This window comes from Lotus japonicus, chromosome 1, assembly GCF_012489685.1.
Source record: "Lotus japonicus ecotype B-129 chromosome 1, LjGifu_v1.2".
Lineage (NCBI taxonomy): Eukaryota > Viridiplantae > Streptophyta > Magnoliopsida > Fabales > Fabaceae > Lotus > Lotus japonicus.
The window spans coordinates 38584403-38604995 of record NC_080041.1 but is presented as its reverse complement, the minus strand read 5'-3'; the positions used below and the strand labels follow the sequence as shown (position 1 = coordinate 38604995).

At 38.4% G+C, this 20593-nt stretch overlaps 1 protein-coding gene across 2 annotated transcripts; it reads right to left on the bottom strand.

Annotated features, from left to right (window-relative positions):
* LOC130734647 (putative phospholipid-transporting ATPase 9) lies at positions 1-18486 on the bottom strand. 2 transcript variants are annotated; one of them, XR_009018030.1, is made up of 12 exons: positions 17277-18486; positions 15042-16411; positions 5536-5646; positions 3682-3958; positions 3509-3597; positions 3314-3422; positions 2064-2276; positions 1807-1932; positions 1594-1692; positions 1319-1510; positions 277-888; positions 1-164 (listed from the first exon to the last, which is right to left on the bottom strand). XR_009018030.1 is itself a non-coding variant. In XM_057587155.1 (11 exons), the coding sequence occupies exons 1-11, from the start codon at positions 17673-17675 to the stop codon at positions 346-348; spliced, it is 3528 nt and encodes a 1175-aa protein (XP_057443138.1). In that variant the 5' UTR covers positions 17676-18486; the 3' UTR covers positions 1-345. The 2 variants fall into 2 exon arrangements, 1 of the variants encoding a protein (XP_057443138.1); XM_057587155.1 differs by having other exon boundaries at positions 1-888.
* Positions 18487-20593: the final 2107 nt, after the last annotated feature.

The following is a 20593-nucleotide window of genomic DNA, read 5'->3' as shown; positions in this document are numbered from 1 at the left end:
TAGGAACAAATAAAATACTATAATAGATATTGATTACAATGTTATCCAAACAATCCTAGTATTGTATTTTCCTGTTCTAATTAGACTTTTTTTCACCACAAAATTTCACAACTTGATTTTTTTAGCAAATAATCATATTCTCCCCTATAAGGGCTCTTCGGAACCTAGAATAGAAAGAAAAAAAAAGAAATTATAATAATTTTAAAGTAAGCTAATCCAAACACTCACTAACTATAGCACAGATTACACTTCTAAACCAAAATCTAAGTATATTACCCAGAATCTGCATTCTCAACTGCTCTTACTTCCAGCAAGTGTGCCCTATATTACAATGCTTCTTTTGCCTCATTGTATTACAGTATTCAATTCAGGACCATTAGTCTTCTCCTCGTACCTCGTCCATTGTACCATTTCATGGTACATGGGAAAGAACCACATCTGAATCGTTGAGCATGAGAAGTACGGTATAAGCGTTGAGATCGCCACAAAGAACGTGACAATCCAAAAGGATGGAGATGGAGCCAGAGTTTCAATGAAGACTTTGTAAGCATTTGTAGAAATGCTCGGTGGCAATGCTCCATATGCCAAGAGGAAGAGATGCCAGAAAGCAATGGATCCCCAGATGAAAACATGTTGAATCAAGGTGAAGTACCGTATGGCGAGTGCCATCTGCAAGTTCACAACCCAAACCACGCAAGTGTACATGGTTGCCGCCAACATGTCCTTTCCGGCGGTTCTTCCCTCCTCGTCAAAGGCCTGAATCCCCATTGCTTTTGTGCAGAAGAAGAATATTATTATGGCACTGATGAATCCATTGAGCATCCAGCTGAGTATTCGACGCCAGCTAAAGAGGATATTTTGTACCCCTTCTTGATATAAAATAGGAAACTGCAACCTCAAATAGAAATAGTAAGGAATGAACATCACCAATCAGAGAAAATAAGTAGGTCCTTGCTGCATTCTAATTTCAAACACAACACCAAGGGTGGTTTATCTATGATGTAATACACAAGTTACTATCATGGACTTGGTGCTTTCAAGCAAGACAAAATGCCACAATTAGGTATCAATTAGGTGTAGAGGTTATGTGAGCATTAAATTGTTTTAATCTTGACCATTCATGATTAGATCTAACGGTCATAATTTATTCTTATTTTCTCATATAAGAACACATTTCTCATATGATACATCCACTATATATATATATCATAAACCAGCATACTATCTTAGAATAGGATGATTGAAATTTTCCATTTCTGATTTATTTGTAGTTTGGTACAAGCATGACAACATATTAGATGATGAACAGTTAGCTTACCTTGAGGCAGTACCTGGCAGATACATCCTGGTCAAGGACCCCAAGGGCAATCACGGGAAGTGAAGAAAAGAAAACACTATAGAAAGATAAAAACCAATCATTGTACGCAGGCTGTCCAGAGAATGATGCATAGACCTCATATAAGAATAGAGTGAAGCCAAATGTGATATTCTTGTAGAAAAAGTAGCATATCTGTCAGAAGAATGAACAAGTTAATCCAAACACTGAAGGTTTCAAGATTTATAGAATTTGAGGGCCAGTATGAGAGGCCATACCATTGATGACATCCTTCGGTAACACCAGTGTCCGTGTACAAGAAGTAATCTTTCTAAATATCGGAACTGCGCAATTGCAATATCACTAGACATAACAGCCTAGGGGGGAGAGAGAGCATGAACAAAAAGTTGTAATTAAACTGGTTATGATATGGAAGGGAAAAGCAATTAAAACAAAACAAAACTTGAGTAGTTTGTCAATTTATCTTGTACCTGCATTCCTTCAACACCACTGATTCCAACCCCTACATGTGCTTCTTGAAGCATTCCCACATCGTTAGCTCCATCGCCAATAGCTAACGTTGTCTTACCAGTTCCAGATTTGACCAGTCTAGTAACCTTTATCAGAGAAACCAACAAAAACTAGTTTTAAAAGCTGTGACTAGAACCATTATCAGGATTAACTGAAAAAATGAGGACATGATGTCAAATAGAGGGGAGAAACGCAGAATAGGATGGCTTAAACATACCAGTGCCTTCTGTTTTGGCGATGAGCGACAACAGATAACAGATGCACATCGAGTTGCAAGCTCTAGAAACATGTTCTTCATATTATCTTCAAGAGCATAAGCAAGTGATTTTCCATCAATTATCAAAGCAAATGCCTGCTGAGAGGTCCCTCTTGATTCAGAAAGAAGGATAGCGCCTTCAGATATCTGACGGAGTACACTTTCTCTTGATGCCTTAAACATAAAACAGCATAAAATATCATAATTTTTTATTTTACAGTTTCACTAAGATGCCTACACACCAAGCAAGTCCTTCCAACAGAGAATGATTAACAAGGTTAATCCAGCCATAAAGGTTAAGCAAAATGTTAGAAATATAATATAGAAGTATTCATGTATCTTCAACAGATTAAGCAAGTGATTTTCCATCAATTATCAAAGCAAATGCCTGCTGAGAGGTCCCTCTTGATTCAGAAGGAAGGATAGCGCCTTCAGATATCTGACGGAGTACACTTTCTCTTGATGCCTTAAACATAAAACAGCATAAAATATCATAATTTTTTATTTTACAGTTTCACTAAGATGCCTACACACCAAGCAAGTCCTTCCAACAGAGAATGATTAACAAGGTTAATCCAGCCATAAAGGTTAAGCAAAATGTTAGAAATATAATATAGAAGTATTCATGTATCTTCAACAGATTAAACTTTTGGGACAGTTGGTTCTTGACATGGTATCGGGGCCTCTATATCCCAGTCGCCTAAAGGTTCCCGCCCCTATTTTTCTATGAATTTCAACATAAGGTAAATGAGCCTGTACAATGTCCACACTTCAAGCTCAAAGGGATCATGCATGAGAGAGCATATTGCAAATATAATAAAACTATTCACGTTAATCTTCACCCAACAACTTAAACTTTTGAGATAGTTAATAATGCTAAGCAACAGCATACAAGCATGGATCATGTTTTTTGCATCTTTTGAACAAAAGTGAGTAACACCATATAAATGCAGTTATTAGAATTCTTTAAGTCACTCTAGCAAGCTCCTTTATTCACAAAACCATAAATGGAGGAATCCATGAAAGACAAGTTCAAACTGTCATCATTGTAAAGGAAACTGAACCCTATGTCAGCTCCACTAAACCTTACGGGGATATTTAAATGTTTTAAGAGAATCATTCTGTCAACATCTTCACTGAAACTACATAGAATACTCAATAAGTAAACCACATTATTGTAAAACTAGATTAAAGGCTGAAAATTATTTTACCTTGATAATAGCCATCTTGTCTCCAACCTTCTCTAATGCTCGAATTTCTGGAATCTCCAAATGAATTGTAATGTGTTTCATTCCTTGCCTAAGCAATCTACAAGAATAACTGCATTTGTATACTTGTGTCACACATCTTGAAAAGAAATTCTCAAGCTGAAGCAGTGTAAAAAAGGCATAATCACAATATTATACCCAATATTGATGGCAGTCTCCATTTTATCCCCCGTCAAAACCCATATCTTAATTCTAGCTTTAGCAAGCTTGTCAATACAATCAGGAACCTAGCAAGACAACATTGTCAGGCATAATTTCAAGTCCTGTGGATAAATCTTCACATGTGAAAGTTATTTATTTTTCTAAACTACCCCATTTTGGAGCTTGTCCTCCACAGCAGTGGCACCTAGAAGGATTAGATTCCTCTCGATCTTATCTGATACTTCCTCAATTAGTGTTTCACGATCTATAGTAACTGAGTTTTTTACTTCAGAAAACATATTATCAAACTCTTTGTATTCTTCTTCATCAAGCTCGCGATAGGCCAGTATCAGGGTCCTTAGACCTGCATCAGCATATTCACGCACATGTTCCAAAGTTTTCTCTTCAAACTCCCTTCCATTCAAGGCAAGTCTTTCAAACATGACACTGCATGAAAATGGGACTTAAGTCAATAGGTTAAGGAAGAGAAAACAAGAGACATATGAGAGAGTGTGTTTGAATTTCACAGTGGAGCTGAAATGTTCAGAAAATAATGATTAGGCATTACAATTACCATAATTACCAGAAATACATGATTCAACTTATGCAATGTACCTATGACTACTATTTACATATATACCAAGCTTGTTCATATGTAAATTATTTAACAACCGTGCAAAGACAGTGAAAACAACTGTAAACCATTATGTGTCTTCACCGAACAGCTTAAGCTTTTGGGATAATTGGTTCATGACAGAGGTAAAATAGATATGACAGACTTAGGAGTTGGAGGAGGTCCAAAGAAAAGGACAAGCTCAAAAGGTATGTGCTAACATCATACAACTGTAGAGCTTGAGTAACAATGATAAACCATTGGAGAGGGTGTAACCAAGGAAGACACGTGAGCTTGGGTATCAAACTAATTCCACTAAGAGCATTCATTAGCAGCCACAAAGTCTTCCTTGGTACATGGTCTGCACAATCTTGTTTGGTATGCCAAAGTTTCATATCGGAGGTCAAGGTTTCACAGTTGCTATAAAATAACTTGTTTGTGAAAGATTAAGTAGCATAGTTTGACTTTCAAAAAAAAAAAGTAGCATAGTTTGTAAAAAAGAGAAGCTCAGCCTTCTAAGTGTCTTTGAAAGTAATAGAGGAGCCAAGCATTGGTCGTAGTCGGTAGAGGAAAGGAGACTAAAACATGTGTTGACCAGCTAGATAAATGTTGTACAGAGGAGATGAAAACTCCAGAGGTTGGTTTGAAACCAAGGAGAAAGATCAAGATACAGGAGGGTTGGCAATCTCAATGAGGCTGACAACAACTGGAAGGGGGTTGAATGTATCGCCACGCGCATCAGACATCAAGAAGCATGCTAAAAATGCTAATATAAGATGCATGTATATGTGAACCCATTTCAATGCATAACCACCAGGGTTTAGACCAGACTGGAGTAGCTCTGAGTGTCATTAGCTAGAAATCACGTCAATTGACTGTGGATGGTGGCCAAACAGTGGCGGCAATCATTGGAAAAGTAGGTTTGGGCTACCGGAATGACAAGACAACTGCAACTGAACCAGAAATGAGAAATCAAACACAATTTTAAGCAAAAAAAATGTCATTGATGGATAGTTAGTCCACTGTGTATGAACAAACACACTAGGGTTGCCTCGCATCAAGCTCTAGATACCATGTTGAGGGAAAAGAAAATGTATTAGAATTTGGGAGGCCTAACTCAACCCAAAAGCTAGCTCAAGAGTTGAGGATTGCTCTACCCTTTATAAAGGTTATCTATGCCATATCTCTAGCCAATGTGGGATTTCTAACAAATGAAAGCCATGTTAGGGACTCTGTGTCTCAATTACATAGTACGACTATAATATATAGACTGAAAATAACCATTAAAATTATATTATTTACTTAACTTACACAATGAACATATGCACACTATTAATATACATTCCAACAGGTTAAATGCAGAGGTCAGAACGCCAAAATACTGAAGGCTACATGTTATTTGGTCACAAACCTGTCAGCACCTTTACAAAGAAGCAAAATCCTCCCTTCTTCATCTTTCACTATCACTGACATTCGCTTCCTTGAGCTATTGAATTCTAAAACATTGAGAAGCTTGTATGTCCTGGACAATGAAATTGGTACATGCATATATAATCCATTCAGAATTACTTCAAGAAAGAAAATATGAAAAAACAGTAGCTATAAACAAGAACTAAATGATGAATGATGTGCTTTAATAACTAAGCATATAAGGGCTATAAGGTGAATTCTGTTGGCTATAAGAGGGTCCATAAAAGCCAGAGAGATTTGTTTAAATGGACTGTAACCAAACTAGTGGGCTTGTGATGATAGTTCTATCCCTAAAATACCTAAGTCTAGGTTTACAAAGGTATATACTAGGAAACATAAGGGAAGTAAGCCTTAGAAGGTTACTTCTAATATAGCTGCTTAGCTGTTATGCTGATGTCAGCAATACAATTCTGTTAGACAGCTAGCAATTAGTATAAATAGGGATTGGGTCATTCAGTTGAGGCAGTTATCGAGTTGGTTAGGATTTGGGAGATTCTGGATCTCGAATTCCAGAGGCTAGGGTTTGTGTTGCATTCCAGTTTCCATCGTTGTAATCTCGAGTTCAACCTCAATTCTTGAGTGTTGATACTCTGTTTTCTCAATAATACCAGTAGTTGATTCTTGAGTTCATCATTGTTGGTATCAGAGCTCCATCCAGGAGCTGTGGTACCATTCTATGGTTGCTAGTAGAATGGAGTCTCGTGTTGATGCAATCGAGAGACTCATCGAGTTGATGAGTCGCGACAGAGAAGAGGATCGTCGAATTCGAGAGGAAGAGCGCCGGGAGCGCGCGATTGAGCGCGAAAGAACTGAGGAGCGGTTTCGCGCATTGGAGAAGATTGTGGAGAATCTTGCTGCGAAGAGTGACGGTGAGAAAGGGAGCGAAGAACGCACAGGGAAATTTCATCGCAGAACAGGGGAGGAGAAAACGATCGAAGGAACAGAGAGTGAAGGTGATGTTCAAGGAGATACAGTGAATGAGTTGCGTTCTGAGGTTTCTCACACTGAGCGATGGAGGAAATTGGAGATTCCAGTTTTCCAAGGAGATGAAGATGCCTATAGTTGGATTCAGAAATTGGAAAGGTACTTCAAGCTTAAGGGAGCTACTGAAGAAGAAAAGGTCCAAGCAATTATGGTTGCATTGGATGGAAAAGCACTTAGCTGGTATCAATGGTGGGAAACCAGCAACACTGCCACAACTTGGGACAAGTTCAAGGAAGCACTGCTAGCCAGGTTCCAACTTGCAGCAGCTTCAAATCCTTTTGCAGCAATCTTGGCACTCAAGCAAGAAGGGAGTGTAGAGGAGTTTGTGGAGCAGTTTGAAAGGTTTGCAGGAATGCTGAGAGGAGTGGGTGAAGAAAACTTCATGGACATATTTGTCAATGGCTTAAAGGAGGAGATTTCAGCAGAAATCAAGCTCTATGAACCTGACACACTAGCTGCTATGGTAAGGAAGGCTTTGATGGTGGAAAAGAAGAATATGGCAGTGAGCAAAGCTGGAACCAATGGTTCTGCCAGGTATAATAACTCCTACAAGTCCAATTTTAAACCTTCAACTTATCATAAAACTGTTACAGTTGAATCTGGTGTGAAGAGTGGAGGAAATTCAGTAACACAGGGATCAAATTCCTCTAGTGGAAGTGTTAATGACAAGTCTGTTAATAAAACACCTAGAGGCAACCCATTTAGGAGGCTAACAAGTGAGGAGATGAGGGAAAAGATTAGGAAAGGAGAATGTTTCAGGTGTGAGGAGAAGTTTGGTCAGAATCATGTGTGCAAAAACAAGCAATTTAGAGTCATGTTGCTGGCTGAGGAGGAAGAGGGAGCTGATATGGAGGAATATGAGTTGTTGCTCGAAAATTCAGAAGAAGTGTTGGAGTACAAGCGTCTCTCATTGCTCAGTATACAGGGAATTTCCACAAGAAAGTCCCTCAAGGTGTGGGGAGGGTTGTTGGGAACCAGAATTATAGTTCTTGTAGATTGTGGGGCAACTCATAACTTCATTTCAGGAGCTATGGCTAGGAAATTGGGACTTGTTGTCACAACTACTTCCACATACACTGTAGAGGTTGGGGATGGGCATAAGGTGGAGGGAAAAGGAGTTTGCAAACAGGTAAGAATTCAGATACAAGGCATAGAAGTGGTACAGGACTTCTATCTTTTTGATTTGAAAGGAGTAGATGTGGTTTTGGGGCTGGAATGGCTCGCTGGGTTGGGAGATATTAAGGCCAACTTTGAGAAGCTCACCCTGCAATTCAAGTTAGGAAACCAGAAAGTGAAGTTAAGAGGGGAACCTGAGCTTTTGAAGAAAAAGGTATCCATGAACTCTTTTTTCAAAACAATACAGCAGCAAGGGGAGGGATATATGTTACATTACCAGCTGCTAGAGAAAGAAGAAGCAGTTGCTGAGGAGACACCAGCTGAATTAAAGACATTTTTGCGGCAATTCCCTACTTTGTTTGCCTCTCCTACAGAGTTACCTCCTAATAGAAGGCATGATCATGCCATACACCTGAAGGAGGGGGCTCAAATTCCTAATATCAGGCCTTATAGATATCCCCATTATCAAAAGAATGAGATAGAAAAGCTTGTAGCTGAGATGTTGAATGCAGGCATAATAAGGCCTAGCATTAGTCCTTATTCCAGCCCGGTGATCTTGGTTCGGAAGAAAGATGGAAGCTGGAGATTTTGTGTGGATTACAGGGCATTAAATAAGGTGACAGTGCCTAATAAATTTCCTATTCCTGTGATAGATGAGCTGTTGGATGAGATTGGCCCAGCTAGGGTGTTTTCCAAGATAGACCTGAAATCTGGTTACCACCAAATCATGATGAAGGCTGAGGATGTAGAGAAGACAGCATTTAGGACTCATGAAGGGCATTATGAATTCATAGTAATGCCTTTTGGACTTACTAATGCTCCTTCCACTTTCCAAGCACTAATGAATGAGGTTCTGAGGCCAGTCTTAGGGAAGTATGCTTTGGTCTTCTTTGATGACATATTGGTTTACAGCCTCACTATGGAAGAACATGTTTTTCACCTCACTCAAGTACTACAATTGATGGAGCAGCAAGATCTAAAGATCAATGGAAAGAAAAGTGTGTTTGGCAGGCAACAAATTGAGTATTTGGGCCATATACTCTCTGCTGGAACAGTAGCTGCTGACCCAAAGAAACTTGAGGCAATGTGGATGTGGCCAGTGCCTAAGGATTTGAAGAGTTTAAGAGGCTTCCTAGGACTCACTGGATATTACAGGAGATTTGTAAGGGATTATGGCAAAATTGCCAGGCCATTGACTCAGTTACTCAAGAAAGACAGCTTCTTATGGGGAGCAGAACCACAAAAGGCTTTTGAAGCCTTGAAGCAAGCTCTCACTGAATTACCTTCCCTTGCTGTTCCAGATTTTTCCAAGGTATTTGTCCTGGAAACTGATGCATCTGGAACTGGTTTAGGGGCAGTTTTATCTCAAGAAGGCAAACCTTTGGCTTTTTGGAGTGCAACCTTATCTGATAGGAGTCAGGCCAAGTCAGTTTATGTGAGAGAATTGATGGCTGTGGTGAGAGCTGTTCAGAGATGGAGGCATTATCTCATGGGTAGGCATTTTATAATCAGAACTGATCAAAAGAGTCTTAAGTTCCTTACTGAACAACAAGTGCTGGGGGAGGAACAGTTTAAATGGATTTCCAAACTGGCTGGTTATGATTTTGAGATTCAATACAAGCCTGGGAAGGACAATTCAGCAGCAGATGCAATGTCCAGGAGAAGTTCTTATTGCGCACTATCAGTCATTAAGGTTAATGATCTAGAGGAATGGCAAGCTGAACTCATGCAAGATGATAAATTACAGGCTATTATGCAGGATTTGATTGTGGATCCTGATTCTCATAGGGGATACACCTTGAGAGACCACAGATTGTATTACAAAGGCAAGTTGGTTTTGCCTAAACTCTCTAACAAGATTCCTATCTTGTGCAAGGAATTCCATGCTTCTTTGGTTGGAGGACATTCTGGTTTTTTCAGAACTTATAGGAGGTTGGCTGCAGTGGTTTATTGGGAGGGAATGAAGGGGGACATCAAGGATTTTGTGGCTCAATGTGAAGTTTGTCAGCAGAACAAGGTTGATAACTTGTCTCCTGCAGGATTACTTCAACCCTTGCCTATTCCCACTCAAGTGTGGACTGATGTGTCCATGGACTTCATTGGTGGGCTTCCTAAGTCTAAAGGGAAGGACACTATCTTAGTGGTGGTGGATAGGTTGACAAAGTATGCACATTTTGTTCCTCTCAGTCACCCCTACACAGCTCCTGATGTAGCTGCTGCCTTCTTACAAGAAGTGGTGAGACTTCATGGTTTTCCTAATACTATTGTTTCTGATAGGGATTCAGTTTTCCTGAGTAGCTTCTGGAAAGAATTGTTTCGACTTTCAGGGACTAAACTGAAGTATAGCTCTGCCTATCATCCCCAAACTGATGGCCAGACAGAAGTTGTGAATAGATGCCTTGAAGTTTATCTTAGATGCTTGACTGGCTCTAGACCAAAACAGTGGGTTACTTGCTTACCTTGGGCTGAGTTTTGGTTTAATAGCAACTACAATAGATCTACAAAAATGTCTCCTTTTCAGGCTCTTTATGGGAGGGACCCTCCTTTGCTACTCCATGGCACTACAATTCCTTCTAAGTTGGAGGCTGTGAATGTGTTACAAGCTGACAGGGATGAACTATTAGGGGATTTGAGAGCTAATCTTTTGAAGTCCCAAGACATGATGAGGAAATATGCTAACAAATCAAGGAGGGATGTTGAATATCAAGTGGGGGACTTGGTTTATCTCAAGCTTCAGCCCTATAGAAGAAGATCCCTAGCTAAGAAGCTTAATGAGAAGCTCAGTCCTAGGTTTTATGGCCCTTTTCCTGTGGCTGCTAGGATTGGTACTGTTGCTTATAGATTGGATTTGCCTCCTACCAGTCGCATACATCCAGTTTTCCATGTCTCCTTCCTCAAGAAAGCAATTGGTACTGGTTTCCAAGTTCAGGACTTGCCTCCTGTTTTGACCGAGGACCATGAGCTGCTGGTTGAACCGGAGGAAGTGCTTGCTGTCAGAGAATTAACCCAGGGAGTTGTGGAAGTGCTTATTCAGTGGCAGTCCCTTCCTGCTTGTGAGAATAGCTGGGAATCAGCTGAGAAGATTCATGAAGCTTTTCCCACCTTTCCCCTTGAGGACAAGGTGGTACTTCTGGGGGGGGTATTGATGATAGTTCTATCCCTAAAATACCTAAGTCTAGGTTTACAAAGGTATATACTAGGAAACATAAGGGAAGTAAGCCTTAGAAGGTTACTTCTAATATAGCTGCTTAGCTGTTATGCTGATGTCAGCAATACAATTCTGTTAGACAGCTAGCAATTAGTATAAATAGGGATTGGGTCATTCAGTTGAGGCAGTTATCGAGTTGGTTAGGATTTGGGAGATTCTGGATCTCGAATTCCAGAGGCTAGGGTTTGTGTTGCATTCCAGTTTCCATCGTTGTAATCTCGAGTTCAACCTCAATTCTTGAGTGTTGATACTCTGTTTTCTCAATAATACCAGTAGTTGATTCTTGAGTTCATCAGCTTGATATCCCATTTCAACCTAAAACCTTAAGACTTTAGGTCCAGGGGTACTTTCGCTTTATATGATCCTCACCTTGTCCACACCAATCGAAGGTGAGATTTCTTCACCACACCCAGTCACCCACATTATACTCACTTGAATTCCCAACGATATACCCATCAACAGCATGTTAAAAGCCTTTCCTATCCATGGTCAACGAATCAACGGTCTTTCCCCCAAGCACCAAGCTCATTGTACTGTGAGACTCCATATATCGTTAATGCTTTTGTTCTTAGAATTCAAGTTGATGAATTAATTGTGTTGTTCTAAGCTAAAATATTTTGTACTTTCCGTTTTTATCTCTACATATATTCTGTGATATTATTAGGAATTTTTTTTTTTCTTTGGTTAACCATTTATAAGGTTGATGTATTATAGTTTATCAACTAGAGTCCATGCATGAGGAATTATTATTAAAAATAATATTATGTTTCATTTCTGCTTCTGCACTTGATCTTGCTGTACACTTTGTTTCTTGCTTTTTTTAAGAGATTAAGTTATTGCCAAAGAAGCCAGAGGTCGATCTCCAGACAATAAGAGAAAATACCCAATCTACATCAGAGTTTCCAACTCTTGTATGCCCATTTTCTTATAAAATAGAGCTTTTCACCTTAATACATTTTAAGACCTGAATCATTGCATCCCAATAACTTTCACTGGGAGAGTTAAGAAATCGGCTTACAACATTGACAACAAATAATATGCAGACAAGTGACAGTGAGATAGTTCAATTTCCCAACAAGTTTTCTGTATCACTATGGGTATGAAAGTGGCTCCCCCTAACTTGACATAAATTTGGCATTAGAATCTATAGGAGCTTACCATTCACCAATCCTGCTTTATCCTAAATATCCATTGCATGCTTCCTCCTCTATGAAATTAGAATACTTTGCTTGGATTATGCCACCTCTATTCCTAAGAAATGATGAAATCTACCAAGTATTTTTGTATTGAATTGGTGACAAAGATGTTGCTTTACATGCATAATTTGCTTGGATTATGCCACTTCTCCATCTTTGAACAATGACTCCTTTGACTCATTTATTTGGTCGCCCACCCACATATTCTAATCTCCGTACCTTCGGTTATGAGTGTTGCATCTATCTTCCTCTGCAAGAATGCACTAATTTGACCACACAATCTGGTGGTGAATTTGATTTTCTCAGACACTACACACTAAAAAGGTTTTCAATGCTGCAATCTTAGTCTACGTAATATTTTGGTCTCGAGACATGTCATCTTTCATGAATTTATAACTCACCACGGTCCTATTGCTTCCTCCATTTCTGATTTGCCATTGTTTTTTAACTCTTCTCCAAGACTATCATCATCAAGATCTCTCTTGATCAAAAGACGTATTTGGGCGACAGCAAATCAGCCATCAGAACCTCCTTCGTCCCCTCAAGATCATTCACCAGATACAGATACAGTACATGTTCTATAACCTACTACTCTAGGAAGTAGTGTTTTCGTTCGTAAACCATCAAGTATGGTTTCACCTCTCTCTATGGCAACAATTTTATCATTTGTTCCTATAACTTCTTAAAAACAAGCAATGAATCATGGCTGTTGGCAAAAAGCTATTGAAACTAGCACTAAAATTCTTAGCTGGTTGTGCTCGGAAATGTGGAATTGTATGGACTTGACTACGAGTTTGCACTTATAACCAAGATGACTTTTGTGCATACAATATGCCTTTGCAGCACCACCATCTTGGCCATTACATCAAATGGATGTAAAAAAAAAATCACTACATGGTGACCTCAAGAAGGAAGTTTACACTAATCCTCCTGCAGGTATATGGTCCCACTATCATCTAATGCATTTTGCAAACTGAAACGCTTTATATACGACAAGTAGCAGGAACAATAAGTATGGTTTGACAATGAATGGCTTCTAAAGGTATAGTGGTACTTCTCGATTATATGGATGGAATTTTGGCGCCCGATTTTGATCATGAGGATGTCTCTGTATTTAAGCAATTGCAATTGCTGCTTTCAACTTTCCATATGAAAGAACCTGACCAGCCCATTTACTTCTTGGGGTTAGAAGTAAATTATTAACTTAAAGGCACATTTTAAAATCAGCACTAGTACATTCAAGAACTAATACACTTAGGTGCCTCACCAATCCAACCTCCATCAACTTCATCATAGAAATTCATCTAAAATATTAACAAGATGAAGGTAGCCTTGATGGTCTCACTCTGTATTGCAAGCTGGTTGGTAGTCTTGTCAACCTTACCATCATTAGACCAAACATTTTTTTGCTATCCACAGATTTAGCTAGTTTATGATATCCCCCTGGCATCTCCACCTTTGAGCTGTGCACCGTGTCATTTGATGCCTCCTAGGCACGTCCAAATGCAGTTGATTCTCGCTGACTGGTTTATCACTCCAGCTCCAAGCATACAACCATGTTGATTAGGCTCTATGTCGGAAAACAAGGAAATCTACTATTGGTTAGGGTATGTTTCTGGATAATGCTCCAATCTCATGAAAATGCAAGAAATAATACATGATTTTATCCATGGAAGCAAAGTATTGCAGCCTGTCTATTGCATACTTTGAGATAATTAGCCTGTACTTGTATACTTATGTATCGCATCTGTCAAATAACCACTTATCCCAAAAGCTTAAGCTGTTGGGTAAGGGCCACATTAAAGGTTTTATATTATATTCTAACACGCCCCCTCACGCAAGAGCCCTTTGGGCTTGAAGCGTGGATAAATGCACAGGCCCACCTACCATGTGGTTAATTAAACTCCACTTTTTAATTAGAAAGTGAGGGGAGCAAGGATCGAACTCTAGACCTTTCGGCCATAGAGGCTCTGATACCAAGTCAAATAACCACTTATCCCAAAAGCTTAAGCTGTTGGGTAAGGGCCACGTTAATGGTTTTATATTATATTCTAACAGCATCATTCTTCCACCTGGTAATTATGTATAGTAGATCGGTATTAAGTAAATCTTCAAGGTTCAACCTAAGTGTTTTGTAGTCTCGAAAGTCATCAATTCCCAACAAAATCCATAATCCCAAACACCAGAACAAAATAAATATACAGAAAGGAAAAGAGTGCTTCAACCATAGCTTAACCAAATATCTCACCATGTATATGTTTTAAAGCAATATCAAAATTAGACTCTAATACCAACTGAGGAAGCCAAGACTTAAGGATCCACATATGTAAGCCAAGACTACAAATTCCCCTATGATAAAAGCAGGTCTAAAATAGTAGGTTCAAAATCTAGAAGGAATTAAAAAGTATCAATACCATATCCATATCATTGTGCAGCAATTGATGAGACCAGAAGCAGAATTTAAAAGTTTCTCCTTCCAAATATATTTGTTGAAAACTCTAAATTGTAAAACTGAACTTTATTGATTGAAAAGGTAAAGAGAACAAGAGACACTCTCAGTATTTATAGAGAGATAACAAGCTTGCAGAGCAAGCTAACAGAAAGGAAAGGATTCAGTTATCTCTAACTAATTCTGTTACATAACAGCTAATGACAGCTCATGCTAACTGTAATGACAGCTCATACTAACTAACTGAACAGTAATTAACTAACAGTAACTACATAAAAGAGTAACATATACTCTACTCTAATAATATTAATTGAAACATTAACTACTGGTACTGGCATTACAACACAAGCTACAAAACAATATGATTGAATGTGCATTCCTCAATGAGAATTGATCCCAAAGTTTTGCACATTGGTTAGCAATGAAAAATGCAGCACTCAAACTCTAAGTAATAAACAGACAAAGCTATTCAAAATTAAAAAAGAAACACTAACCTTTCAACTTCATCACCAGAAACTGGATCGAATTCATACATAGACAAACTAGTTTGAGTCCTATTGTAGAATTTAAAACCAATTTCTCTTGCAGCAATAACAAATGCTGCTTCGTCTGGTGATTCTGCTTCATATGAGACATTTCCTGTGTCTTCATCCACTTCTGGTATGGCAGTATGGCAGACTGCCAATAAGCGGAAAAACTTTCGTATAACATCTGTATTAGGCTCATTAACCCAGTTTCCCTTCATTATCCTTTCATCTATGAAGTTAAAACCTTTGATGGATTCTTTTCTATCAGGAGATTCTCTGATTGCATCTGATTCTGATTCTGATTCAAAACTATTAGCATGCTCATGAATAATAGGTGAACGATTACTTCTATCGATGGCTTGCTCAACCTCTGTAGCACCACGGCCATAAGCTACCCCAGCAATAGAACATTTGATGAACTCCATTGAGTTGCAGGTCAGAGTTCCAGTTTTGTCAGAAAGTATAGTGTCAACTTGGCCAAGTTCCTCATTCAAGTTTGAAGTGCGTGCATAAGCTGGTTTGTTTGTTTCTTCATAGTACATATGGATATCTTGATTGATGAAGATGCTTTGGAGGACTTTGACAATTTCAATTGAGAAATACAATGAGATAGGAATGATGAAGTTATATAACATTAAGGCTGTCAAAAAATGAAATATAGCAGCTGCAGCTGCCCTTTTTGGATCAAAGAAAATGGTGGAATCATCTGGTCTTAGATACCATCTTTTCATCAACCCATTGTCCAGGTCATCTTTAGTTGAAATGCCAAAGAGAATAGATCCAATAAATGCAATTAGAAATAAAACACAAAACAAGAAGTAGATAATCTTATCCATCTTCTTCTCAATTTTGCTTCTTTTTGAAGGGGGATCGGTGGAATTTTGAATAACCTTCGTGTCATGACCGGTAAAGATGACTGCTCCAAATATGTACTCTGTATTACGAAGTTTAGAGTCTCTCAGAAGAAGTTGCTGAGGTGAAAGGGCATACTTTTGCCCTTCAAACTCCATGCTCCCGACAAATGAGTACAAATTAGCATTCGGGTCTTCACATTTGACAGTAGCTTTAAAATCACGGAAATTGAAGTCCTCATTTAAGGAAGAAGTTACATCCAATCCTTGTTTTAACTTCAAATTTGTCTCCCCATCCAAGTTCATGGTCTCAACATAGCAGACTGCATCCTCATAACTAGATGAAAGCAGTAGAAGGTCAGCAGGGAAAAATTCATCCTTCTTTACCTTCACTATATCGCCCACCCTCAGATTCTTCCACTCTGTATAATCGAAGATGCCATCACCTTTATGCAATATAATTCTTCTGTTGTTCACCTCAATATCCTGTAGAAGTATATCATTAGCTAAGTTGTATACCCAAAATGAATTGATAGATTGCCAGGAACACCAACCTTTTTCATCCCCCCACCCCCTCTTTTTTTTCTGGTCCCACATGGTGCCAAGTGATTACCACTTTAGCATTTTTCCCTTAATATATACATAGAACTGTTGATCTCTTATTTTAATTCCACATAAATATTTACTTAGACATGAAAAAAAATTCTAACCAAATATACACACAGACCTTAAAGTTTAGGAGATATTGTAGCAGGATTAAGATTATATAGACACCACTTTCGACCTTTATATTTCTGACCATATTGTTATTTGTAGAAAATTATTTAAGATTAAGACTCTTCAAGTCCAGTAAGGAATTGATCTGGAAATCTACGAGGTTATTTTTGCAAATATGAGAATTTGTAAATAAACAGCTTAGTAATGGCACTTAATCCTTTTTCAAACAATTTGTATCAATGATCTAATCTAAACATAAAACTTAGAATCTTACATAAGCTATTCGTCACTGGTCATGAAAATTGTCATTCCATTTCTGTTCACAACTTTAATAAAGCTAGAAGTGAAATTGAATCTTTTACATAAACTGATAGAATGTTTGGGATGAGCTTCTCTTTCATCCTAATCAATTCTGAAATCTAAAAGCTACCTTCTCCGATTTCCAAACATGAATTGAGTTGCAAAGAAAATGAACTTATTAACGTAATAGAAGAATATAAATCAAATTAAAGAAGAGAAGACCAGTCTGATCAAGTTAAAATTAACACACTCATACTCCAGGGAATAAGCTTTATGAAATTACTTGACACAGAGAAAATCACAATGGGATAAAGTGGTAGGCAGAACATTGCACCTGTTTTTTCCGACGCCAATCTTCAATACCCTCTTTCACCATAGTTCCCCCAATGATCAGACACAGAGGAAGGATAGCACTGACAGCTGTATAAGGAGCAAGCTTTGTGAAGGCTAAGATCCCAGCTACCAAGAAAAAGAAATTAGCAACCCTCCTAAACTGCTCAAACAGTGATTTGGGCAAGAAAGTAGCAGCAGTGTACTTTGTGGACCTGACAGAGTTATCTGCATAATACCTAAACCCTTCCTCAGAGCTATCTGGTTCATTGCATAAGACCACCCTGGAATAGCCATATCCCCCAATCTGTGCATGATCTCTCTTGAAGGTTGTTTTACCACATGCAAATGAGTAGATCTTGCTGAAATTAAGCTTCAACTTCCTCCTGCCACTGGCCCCCATCAATCTACTTTGATGAAAATGGTAAAAGTGATAAATCCAAGGGAGAAAGGCCCACTAAGATTAACTAATTGTTCTAACCACTCCCAGGACCAGCCCCAAAAACTAGCACCCAAGTTGCTAACTTTCCCAACTCTCAAAAAGCAATTTCACCATACCAATCATAAGATTTAAAAAAGAGCATAACTTTTAGGTCCTCCACCACCAAATATCATAAAAACTCAGAACCCCATATCACAAATACCACTGAACACAAAGTCACAAATTTATAGCAGAACAACTGAATCCCATAAAAATCCCAACTTCCCACCAGAGGGGGGAAAAGGACAGAGACCCAGTTGTTTAAATTCAATGAATGACAAAAAAACTTCAGAAATTTCCCAAAAAAAACAAAATGGAAAAGTGTACACAAAATCAAAACCCTATCCACAATTAATGCAACGGTTGGGGATGTGAAATCTTCCTTGGAAAATATAGATACCAAGAACCTTGGGATAATGCTGAAACGGGGTCCCAGGAAGAAGAAGAAGAAAGCTTGCAAGTTGGAATTTTGAGCCTGACCCTGAAAGAGACAACATGGGTTGTTGAATCTACTCCCATCAAGAGAGAAGAATACGGTATTCAAAATTGACGGCACAGCAATGGCAGAAGCAACGAAGCACAGATAAGAAGAAGAAGGTAATGTGTTCCAAATAGCGAAAGATTTGTTGTGTTTATTTAGAACAAAGCATCCTCAAATAGCGAAATATCTTGCATGAACTTAGGAACATGCTCTCACATTAGATTCGTATCGTCTGTCACAAATATATCACTTTAAAATTTAGGACATGCTTCTCACTCCTTATATATTTTGATAAGGTTTTTTTTTCATTTGATGTCTATAAATAAAGATATCTAATTTAAAATTGACCTGATCACGTAAGATTTAACAGCATTAACTCCCCTATTGTGTAAAGATTTTTTTTAAGTAATAGGGTAAATAGCAAACTTGGTCCCTGGATGTGTATCTCACATTCACGGTAAATCATCTTCACGATAGTCTCTGAATTTAAAAATGAAGATGACGTTAATAGAAGTGTGGATGACTTTTTTTTTTTAAAGGCAGAGGCTGATGTGACATGTGAATGTTAGGAATGTTTGGGAAATGGTTCAATTTAGTCTCTGCCTTTATATGAAGATGAACCTTAAAATTTGGGGCAAAATACCAAATTCGCAATCCCTAATAGGCGTCGCTTCCTTCATCCCCACCTCTGAATTTCTTTGTCCATCTCTGTCACAATTTGACCCAGAATGAGTGGGAGCTCGAAATCGCTGATTCAACAGAAGAATTGTAGGAATTATAGTGGTTGTTCAAGCTCTGGTGTGAATGGTGGAGTCCCCCACTACAAGTGTGGTGAAGAGGTTGTGGCTAGGGTCTAGAGAACTTATTTGAACCTAGGAAAAACTTTCTATAGTTGTTATTTACCTAAGGTTAGTATGTTTCCAAAGTTTGATCTTGAATATGGATGTGGAAGCTTGAATTTGTGGCTTTGTTGTATTTTTTTGTAGGGTCATGTGGCCAATTGCAATTTCTTTCGGTGAGTTGAAGATGAAAATGAAGTGGTTTCAAATGGCCAGAACCTTAAGAAGAATGATGAAGAAGTGAGGCTATTGAAGGAAGTTTTGTTGAAGAACCTTGCTGCAAGAGGTAGTGATGATGAAGGAGGTTATGCTGAAGAAGAATGAGTTTTTGGTTGAAGAGATTAGGATCATGAAGGGAATTTTGATGAAGAACAATGACACTCATAACAACAAATTCAGTTGATGAAATCTTGTGTCATAGTAATGGAATTTGTTGTGTTGGTTATGGTGGTTTTAAAACTGTTTATGTAGTGAGTGCGAAGCAAGGGAAACGGAGGGAGGAAACCAGTATGAACTATATGTAATGATGTAGGGTCTAAGTGTTAAGTGTATTATTGTTTTGAACTTTATCAATGAATTTCTATTTCATGTTTAAATTATGTGTAAGATCAAGTTTTGAACGTGTAGTACAACTCTATGTTTTGATGATTACAAGTTAACATTTTAGTATGAACAATTATGGTACTCTAACGTGTTTTCTGAGTGTGCTCTTAACAGGCTCTGACCTTAACTTAATCTCACACAAATCAGAAGCACTTTGCTTAAAGAGTGACCCTAACAACGCTTTCGCAATATCTATGTTCAATCTGAACAGTAGAAAAGCTTCAGAAGATCTGAAATCAATCAAGCTCTGATATGGACTCAACTCACTTGAAGTTCTGAAGATCCAGACGTTCTGATAACCCAGACACTCTGAAGGTTCAGATGTTCTAATGGTGTAGAAGACTCTGAAGATCCAGTAGCTGAAAAGTGAAGACTCTGAAGTCCAGAAGCAAACTGGCTCTGAAGACCAAGTACTTCTCCTCTGAGTTTAGAATCAGAAGGTACAACGGTCAGAGGATCCATGCTTCCCTCTGACTCTGATCAACAAGTTTCACAAGTTCCAACACGAAGCATTCCTCTGATCAGAAGTCAAACAAGGTTAAAGGTCAAGTCACTATCCAAAGTACAAAAGCAAATGTACTATCTTGACGACCTAACCTAACATTCTCAGCCACAGCAGAAGCTGGAAATCCCAGATCTGCCCTCCAACGGTAGCATTCTCATGCAATGTTCAAACCCTAATCCTTGGAGTATATATAGAGGCTGAAGACTGAAAGATGCGGTTGGAAGAAACTTACACGCGCAAACTATATTCAAATCTTATAAGCATTCTTTCTTCATTGAATTCATTGTGTTTACTACAAGCTTTTAAGAAGCAATTTCTTTGTAAACAATATTTCTTAAACAGTTGTTTAGGTTACCTTTAGGAGATCAAGGTTGATCGGATCCTAGAGAAGACTAAGAGAGTGAATCTTAGT